The 9,577-nt window shown below is 43.5% G+C and overlaps 1 protein-coding gene across 1 annotated transcript; it reads right to left on the bottom strand.

Moving 5' to 3' along the window:
- Positions 1–605: 605 nt before the first annotated feature.
- atp1b1b (ATPase Na+/K+ transporting subunit beta 1b) lies at positions 606–9,215 on the bottom strand. The gene is made up of 6 exons (XM_041966180.1): positions 9,011–9,215; positions 6,204–6,332; positions 3,645–3,800; positions 3,230–3,414; positions 2,416–2,499; positions 606–2,255 (listed from the first exon to the last, which is right to left on the bottom strand). The coding sequence occupies exons 1-6, from the start codon at positions 9,099–9,101 to the stop codon at positions 1,995–1,997; spliced, it is 906 nt and encodes a 301-aa protein (XP_041822114.1). The 5' UTR covers positions 9,102–9,215; the 3' UTR covers positions 606–1,994.
- Positions 9,216–9,577: the final 362 nt, after the last annotated feature.

The following is a 9,577-nucleotide window of genomic DNA, read 5'->3' as shown; positions in this document are numbered from 1 at the left end:
AATGTTTGTCAGTGACAATATAATAATTATAGGTAGCTCATTGTTCAGCACTGTGTCCTGACATCCAGGTGTGCTCAAGAATTCATGCTCTCTAAACGAAAATAGCTGCAAAGTGTCCATCGAACAAAATCTTTTTCACTTCTTTATCTGTGGGAGCCATCTGGGTCTTTGGTCTGTGATTCGACCCGTTTATAGATTTGTGATTGGCACAAGTTGCATATTTATGTAAGTATACATGTTTTCATCTTATGAAAGCACAATGGGTCATTGACATGAGTGGCTTCAGCGTGGCAGGACTATGTATGAAGATTTCCAGTACTCTAATTTGTCAGCTACAGACAACTCTAAGTGCAGTCTTGCATGACTCTACCAGTTTATAAAATGTGGAGCACAGCATTGTGGGATTGTTTGCAGAGAGTACTGACATCTTTTTTTGTTCCAATGTAGGAGTTTTTGAAGGCACAACACGGTATAGTGAATACATTTACATGATCCTTGTGTTCCACTCAGTGTATGCTGGGAAAAGGGCTTGGACACATTATGACCAGATGCTGTGGCTCAGCATGTAGATGTGTCACAATATGACAGAAAAAGAAAACACAAGATAAAGGTCCATTATGATTTTATTTGTTTCTATCTTTGATAAATGACAAAGGTGGATGAACTAATGCAAAGTTGACTGAGTTGGAGTTGAATTCAAGTGTCTACATCAACATGAGATCCTTTGGAATATTAAAGCCAACATCATGAGTCATCTAAAGCCACTGAGCTCTATAAGAACTTTTTTTGAAATGCATGACCATCAGGTCATTGTGGAATTAAACTGCCTGTTACCTGCTCATTCTACACCTAACTACATTCATGGCCAAAACACAAACTGAGAGTTCACTACTGGAAGGTTGCAAGGCGAGACACAGACTTTAGCACGTAACATGATGAGATTCTAAAAACAAGTACTGCACTGCTTCTGGTAAAGACTCTGTTCAACTCGTCACTTTGGTATTGCATTTATACAATATTCTGCAAAGAAACAAAATGTACAACTGCATAAATATAAAATCGTTCCACCATGGTTAATGGCTATAACATTCAGAGAGTTACATCACAATGCTGTGATGAATCCAAGAAAAAAAAAAAAACCTTACTTCTTAAAAACTTCTGTTAGCACTGCTGCAATTAAAGCAGGCCAGTGTCGAACAGGCCGGACACACAAGTCTACTACATTCAAGGCGAAATCAAAAGCAAAGGGAATGAAACCAAATAATAAAACCCCTTCATACATTTAAGTGATTTAACAGGCACAAAAAGAAAAAAGGCAAAGTAAAAAGAGTCTAACATGATCACATGTAAAAGACAAATAAAAAAAGGAAAGAAATTCCCTGGAGTGCAGCCTTTTCCTTACACAGATCAGAAGAGTGTACCATTTCAAACTATTTCAATCATTAAGTAAGTGGGAGTGTGCGTTCATACAAACACACACACACACACACACACACACACACGCATCTACAACTGCTAAAGCTTGCTTGCAGAAAAAAGGAACTGCATGGTTTGGAAGGACCAGATTTTGCGACTACTGCACACTCCAAAAATATCTACTGAAACCACACAAGGCAGCGATATGCAGAGGGGACAAACACAGCTCGCTACACGTCAGAGAGTCGTCAATGAACAATGTCCCATGGCTTGTGGAAAAGTCTCATTTACAGCAGAATAAATAGTTTTATTAGGCCTATTGCTACTTTTCCTCTAAATTACATTTTAATGCTAGACAGAAGTGTAGAAGCTAGTGATGGAAGCAGACAGATTACACATCGGTCCCCTATACGTTTTTTTCCTTCATTTATTCATTCAAGACTAGTTGTGATTGACTTAACCGCTACAGCCTCACCCCCTCAATTATCATCTCCTACATTAGATTGATATTTAGTTAAGGACAAGGGGGGCACTGGGGGGAGGGGCAGTCAGGGAAAGTGCTATAGTCCTGATGGCGGTCATAAACTGTTAACCTGGATCTTAATGTCAAAGCGTCCCTGGTAGCGGTCCTTTTCGCTGTACATGATGTTGTCTCCGAACACTTTGCACTCAATGCGCAATTCAGTGTTCATGGTCAGGTTGGTGAACTGCAGCGCCACCAGCGGTTGCAAGTACTGAGGGTGCAGCAGCTTGCCATAGTAGGGGTAATACTGCAAGGGGAAGCCACCACCAATTCCGTAGTACTTAATCTCCCCAATTTTACCAGCATCCTCCTCTTTCTGGAAGGAAAAGAGACAGATGTATGACAAAATGGAAGAGCAAGCACAAGTGTTTCAAAGAACTGGCACAGATTTATCATATTTAAAAATCTGTTTCAGAAAACTGCACTGTAAACTGAAAAAATACAACAAACAAAACAACAGAAGAAAACACGTGTACCTTGTTGGTGCAGTAGATAGGGATAACGTTGGGCTGCACCTTGGGTTGAGCATCTTCAGGGATACTTTCATTAGAGGTAGGAGGCTGAACAAGACAAGAAGTTAAGAGGTGGAAGGGACCGAAATGCTTCAGTAGATCCACAGATGCTACTTAATTGTTCATGCAGACATCCCATTTCCATCTGGCACCAACATGCAATCTGTATCTGGTTCCACGAACAAGCAACGTGATATGATTGGATTGACTGGACCACAGCTAAAGGTCTCGGTCATTGTGATCATATCTCAGCCGATGTAAATGACCGAGAAAAAAAAAAAAAAAAACATTCAAACCCACGCGTTGAAACGTCGCCCGACTCTGCCTCTTTCCTTTATCTCAGACTGCTGAGGAAAAATAGGTCGAGCCTTTAAAGCAGCATTGCTACAATGTGCAAGATAGGGGATTCATGACTGAAGAGGCTAGCTCAGCTAGCACTAATGCTAAGCTGCTTCTTCACTGGCTCTGATGATCTGTCTGCCTTCAGCTGTCACCATCATATAGCCCATGCCTTGAGGGTATCCTGCATCACTTTTCCTGACCTGAGACACATCATGCCGGCTAAGAATCAACCAGCACTGCCCACTTAATTCGCTTATTGAGATCTGATCACGATGCGGGCGTCATTCTGCGATCAGATGTCATGATTCAGGTAGCGTATCCACAGATGGCGCCTACTGTAAATACCAGGTGAAAATGGAGGAGGCCTGGGCACAAAGTAAAAGTGAGACGTTTTCCTCACATGGTTGTTTGAAAAAAGGTTTTGATTTAAAATTACCCTTGGACGGAAGTTGACAATCCTGTTGAGCTTTACAATCAGACAGGGCTTGCCCTCCTTGAAACCGAACTCGCGGTCCTCAATGCCAGAGCAGGGTCCCAGCACGGCCCTGGGGAAGCGGCAGGCCTTCCTGATGCCAATATCGCTCTCCAGGTCACCTCGATTCTTGTACTCCGCAGGTTCATCTGGAGTGGGGAGTGAAGGGTTAACTTGGATTAGGTTTCATTAACAGTGTCCTGTCTGTTAAACATGGACACTCCTCCAGAAAGTAGGCCCTCCTTGTCCCTGCAACAATACTACAATCTGTCCACTATCAAGTTTTGACTAGAGCTTGCCAAAGATGCCAAGCTGTCAGTTGGGCACGCGGGTATAAACTCATGCAATGGAAGGAAGAAGATCAAAGAGTAAAACTTACCTCCACAGTCCTCGAACTTCATCTGGTCTCTCTGAATTTCTTCATCATACTTGGCAAGGAAGTCCTTCAAGGCCTTGGTGTAAGGCAGATAGGTCCCCACATCATTGAGGTTGAAGAACACTTCAGATTTGTCGGATCGTGGGGTGTGTGTAAGGCCTGTAGAGGATCAGCCACTTGTTATCAACATCCATACTGTATTAAATATCTGCATCCTGTTCCAAGAGAATAAGTGCATAAAAAGTCTTAAATAGAACATAAAGACAGTTAAAGCTGTCATATCTTGAATGAAGCTTTGAAAGCATGAAAATTAGACATTTGAGTTTGGATGTGACACATTCAGTCACACTGTGTGGGAAACGGCAGCCTCTGCAGATTGCGACGAGATGATCGATGTCAATGTCGTGCCTGTGCTTCCTGGATACAGATACTATTTCCTTCTGCGTCTTTGTGCTGAGAATAGCTGAATAGGCTAAATATGGTCCGGACCTGCAGTTTTTCTGTACTGGACTCAGATGAACCTGATGGATCCCATGTCCCTCAAATAAGTGGTTCTTTAAAAAAAGGTACATTGTGTAACATTGTAAGACCTCTTGAAGGTCTCTCCAAACAAATAGGGGGCAGCATATCACCAGAGTAACCGTTAACCGCTGCTCACAATATTCTTTGTACAGCTATCTTTGGCTATAGCGACTAACTGCTGTTTCCTAATTAGCTCAGTTAGTTGTGCAGCTAGGGGCCCTATTAGCTGACTTCAGTATGCCAGACCAAAAGCTTGGAGCACCTGGGGACCTGGGCAAAGGAATTAGGCTCAGCAGCCTCCCAGTGAACACAGACTGAGGTCAGTCTGACGACAGACAAAACAGTGACAAACTTGAACTCAGATGATGTGTGGTCTTCTGCGTCATAGGGGAAACAGGTGAAAGAATATTTCATTTCTTGACATTTTGAGATTTTGTTTTGCTCATTTATTACACTAAAAAAGCTAAGAGAGCTAGTACGGGACAGGATGGGCCGGGGCTAGCTGGTCAGAATGCCAACGTCAGCAGCGATATCTGCAACATAATACAGAGATATCTTATTTCTTCATATTCCGCTAAGAATGTCCTTTTTTAAATGTTTTAAACTAAATTTCTGCTCATCTTTTACATATTGCACCTTTAAGAAGCATGTTGTTAGCTCAATCTATTAGCTGCATGTCAAGAACCCTGCATCAACTCTAATTAGCTGACCAGAGATCTGGTCATTGTCGGTAGATTCCCCTGTGACACACGTGTGTTTGGATGACCACAAACTAACAAAATGCTCACTGACATGCCTCTTGTTTCACCTCTTTACTGTGGAACCGTGAAGCAGACTCAAAGCAGTCAGACAGCAGCGACCAGCCTTCATCCTGTCCACTCAACAGTTGCTCAGTTGACTGTATTGTGCACATGCTCAGTTTGGCCTTGTAAACACCAGCTGGCCTTCTCCTCCATGGAAACCAGGTTGTGGTGTGTACACAGGGGAGGACTGTTGTCAGTGCGTGCACTGTACTGGGACTATAACATGTAGATATGTGACGAGTTCCTCCGAAACAATATGCAGGCCTGTTCCTGCAGCCAAGACGAGCACATGCACCAACTCTGAAAACATGCACTGAGTGAAGAAATACATCCCTGAGGCTGAATACTTCTAACATCATCAGAGAACCATTTTTATGTTGTGTCAGAAATCTTGAAAATCAGTGACACTGTGACATATGAACACCATATCTTTGTTTCTGTCCACTGTTAAGTGCCTCTCAAGGGTTCTGGCAGTTGTCAGTAAAAAAAATTAACCGTTTGACAATGAATGTGCATCATTTCAAATATCCAGTCTTTAGATTAACATCTTAATCATGCTTCAATGAGATCACCTAATTACACATCATTTCTGAGATTCAAAGCTCATTCTTGACCTTGGACAAGAAAACCATCCAACTAAAAGCTCAATTTAGTAGCTGTTCTGGATCAACCTCCAGTCCAATGTTCACAAACAAACTAATGATGTAGATGCAGAATTCTGGCAGATTTTGAAATAAAAAGATAATAAATATGTCCTATTTGTGTGGGTGGGGTTCATCTATAGGTAGGCTGCCAAAATTAAGGGCGTCACTTGTATGTTTGTCTCCACAAACAGATAAGACATCTGAAATGTGGCTTTGTTTGGAACTCGGCGTCATACATAATAATACTCACTCGCCAGAATGCTTTACACATGGCTTCACCCCGTGACTGTCGTGAAAAACATCTTGTCATGTCAACAAGGTCGCTCAGAAGGCGCCTTCTGGTTCAGTGAGTAAGCATTAAGAGGTCATAGCTCATCTGAAATAACAAAAAGTCATCCAACACGACCATTCAGGAGGGACAGCTGCCTTTTTTAAATAATTTATTATTGTGACAAGGTCATGTTGTAGGCATAACATGACCCCATTTGCTTCTTTGACTGTTACTACATAGTGTGTGAGTGTCTACAGATAGACTCAGAGGCAGACCTGCATGCTAGCATCCCGACAGACAGGAAGTGGGTGTCACTTCTTACCAGGGGGCGCAACTCTGTCCTGCCAGGTGGGCTTGTAGTCGCTCAGGGTGAGCAGCAAGGCTTGGATGGTTCCAATAAAGATCCCAGCCAGGCATCCGTAGAAAATGACATAGAACACCAAGATTTTGACTGCGGAGGAGGAAAAAAAGAAAGAATGTCAGCACATTTGTTCAGAGACAGACAGAAGGTGTGTTTTAGAAATCACGTAAAAGGTTGGGAGATAACCAGCGTGTGACTAAGGTGTGACACGTGGTTCTATGAACACACATACATGTTCTAAGTATGTGTGACCAGCCTTTTCAGCAGCTGCAGAAGACTATACATTATGTTATGCTACATGTGCACCGTCAGCATCGGCTTGTATGGCAGATTAAAGCTAGTATGTAAAAGAAAATCCTTGCATGACAGGTCAACTTGTGTTGGCCAGAAGGCATGTCGGAAACTGAGACAAACTGCCGGATGATTTATGGTCACATGATTTGTTCACTCTAAACGCTACACATCAGAGGAAACCCACCATCCACAGCATGAAACCTGCTGGTGTGGGGATGTTGCTCTGCAGCATGATATAAAGGCTAGTGGAGGTGGAGTGTCATATGAATGCAGCAAAATTATAAAGCTGAAACCTCCAGCAGTCTGAAAGAGAACCAACCAAAAAAATAAAGCCACAGCTGCACGACCATAAAGTTAACTCCAGGAACGACCACGGTCCAGCAGACTGAAATCCGATCCAGTACTTGTAGCAGGACTTGGCTGTTCAGCCACAGTCCTCGTGTAACATCAGACCTTGACTAGGTGCACAGAGACAAACCGAGGAAAAACTGCAGTGTGCAGATGAACAAGGCTGATACACACTCAAGGTTAGAACTGTTACCAATGAGGCTCTACTGAAAACTAACTTTTTTAGGGAGTGAATTGTTTTGTAATCCACTTTTCTGTGCTGATGATTACATTGATGTAAAGATTGGCTGATTGTAGAGCTTTGTTTTTTTAAATGCACTCGAATGAAAAGTTGCTTGGCACAAGACAGGAAATTACATTTAATTGAAACAGTATTTTACTGGATCAAAGGCTGATATCTGTCGATATCTCTTATTCTGAGTACAAAAAAAAACACTGTTCACGACACAAATGTCATCCACATTCGTGTCTTTGGCATCAGGCAGCCTTTTATCACTGCATCAGCCCCGAGAATGTCCGTCAGACACAAACATGCTAACAGAGCCGGGGTCTCCACCAAGGATGCAAGGAACTACAAAGTCAGCATTCATTACAATTCAACAGTGGCAGTCATTGTCTTTACAGATTTACAGGAATTCAACTGTGAAGCCTGTGCATACAGGGTCCTCATTGTAAGGCAGTTTGAGCATGAAGATGGTGCAGAATTACAGGCAACAAAGTGTTACAACCCTATTGTCTGCACTGTGAAGCAATGAATAAAGCACGGATGAAGTTAACCTTGCAGCTATGCGATCATCCGGTCGGTCTTTTTGCTGCATGAGGCAAAGTCAAAAGGTCACAACAGCATGAACCAATTAATACATTGCACATCACTTGAGCTTGTTAGACACAAGGTCACACGATCAAGGCTTGTGCCCTCTCTGCATCGTAAACCTGGCATTCCTAGATATCCATTTCACCTTATCTCAGCGTCAGATGGGCCACAGCTGAAGGACAGTTTACATCCCACTCATAGTTTTCTGCCATACAGAGCTGCAGACATGAGTAAAAACATATTTGATATCTTGTAGTTCAAACTTGTTTGTAAAGGTGGTCTTATATCAGTCTGGATTGCCTTTCATCATAACCTCTAACACAGCACTGCACATGGCACACTTTTCAAATGCATCAGCATTTTCAGATGACCTCAGAAGGACAAATGTGAGCCCCAGAGCTGCACACATCAATCCCCCTCAGCTGGTGCTCCTGCAGTAGCCAGTGTTACACCAAATGATGTGACCTATCAGATTCTGTGACCCAAGTACTGCAAGACCCCTACGCCTCAAAATCCGATTCAGCTGACAAAATAAGTTGTATAACAGGGCTGCCTCACTTTTCCTGAGCTCTGATCATGTTGCCTGAGCTGAGCAGACATCATGTCAGCGAAACATGATTTTAACCCAGGTGTTAGTGTCTGGACAGGGCTGAGGAGCTGTGTGACATTGAACAAGGACATGTGCACTGCTGCAGCTGAGTTAGAGAAACAAGAGATGGAAGGTCAAACAAGTTAATCAGTTGTACTGTTCGTTAGATTACAGTGACATCTGATCAGATGAACCCGACGCGATTCAATCGTCCTCTCTCCATTTCCGAGCAGGGCCTATCACCTTGACTCACCTTGGATCATGATGCATTTTTAACCCTTTGACTACCTGTCCTAAAACTGCCAAATGATAACTCGCCGTTTCCCCGACAACGAGCAGCCGCTGTGGACAAGACTGAGGTCCGATCATGACTCTGTTTCCACCGTCCACACATTGAATGCACAGTAAGAAGGTGGAATTCTACTACAACTAGTGAAATCTAACTTTAACCATCAGCAAGGTTTTTATTAAAACTAAAGAGGGTCTTTAGGAGCTGTGCGTTTTGATGTCAGACCAAATTAGGCGACATAGCAAACAAGTGAAACTTGTTCACGTCACATATATTAATAACACTGGCGCAGTGATGTACTTGTTACTGAATGCAGTAAAGCCAAATCAAACAGGTGGTAAGAAACACGAGGCGGCAAGCGCGCGACCCTGCAACCCTGAGCGCGCGCTTACCAATTCACCACGGACCCCCGGGCAGTCCGCAGACATACTCACACCAACTGCCTCCGGTCCGACCGAGCAGCTCTCCCTTCTCAGAATCCCACACAAACTTCTTCCAGCCGCCGTCGTCTTTATTTGAAGGCATTTTGATGTATTTCCCGCGGAGGTGGTCCTCTACTCGGCCGTCGGCAGGGTCCCTCTAACTGTCACCGCCGACCCGCTGCTCAAAATCCAGCTCGCCCCTTTGTGAGGCTCTCCAATATAAACCGGTCCTCCTCAGCTCCGCCCGAAACTCTCTACAACTTACCTAGTCGGAGGGAGGAGCACCGCCGGCCAATCAGGGAGCGGAGAAGCCGTGCGTAGCTCTGACGTCCAACAGACGGACAGAAAGCTTATAGATGCAGACATTGAGCGCTGTTCATAGGCGAGCTTGGCTGAGCTATGCAGACCTGTGCAAGTTGAAAGTTATTCATTGTCTTCGGGTCTTCTGTCAGCCCTGAATTTCTGATTTTTAAAAGAAACATCAGCCACTGCAAAAAGTCAAGTACAAAATGTCAGAGGTGTAGCTTTACCTAGTGCAAGTGTTTGCACACATAGGCACACATACACGCTTACATACAT

This window comes from Chelmon rostratus, chromosome 24 (genome assembly GCF_017976325.1).
Source record: "Chelmon rostratus isolate fCheRos1 chromosome 24, fCheRos1.pri, whole genome shotgun sequence".
NCBI lineage: Eukaryota > Metazoa > Chordata > Actinopteri > Chaetodontiformes > Chaetodontidae > Chelmon > Chelmon rostratus.
The sequence above is the reverse complement of the archived record's forward strand: the minus strand, read 5'-3'. Positions and strand labels throughout refer to the sequence as shown.

Excerpts from the sequence above, each read along its gene's own strand:
- atp1b1b (XM_041966180.1), bottom strand. The coding sequence starts at position 9,101 with ATGCCTTCAAATAAAGACGACGGCGGCTGGAAGAAGTTTGTGTGGGAT. Across the intron at positions 6,333-9,010 it reads TCGGACCGGAGGCAGTTGGT|TCAAAATCTTGGTGTTCTAT; the intron begins GTGAGTATGTCT and ends CCTCCTCCGCAG. Across the intron at positions 2,500-3,229 it reads TTGTCAACTTCCGTCCAAGG|CCTCCTACCTCTAATGAAAG; the intron begins GTAATTTTAAAT and ends TGTCTTGTTCAG.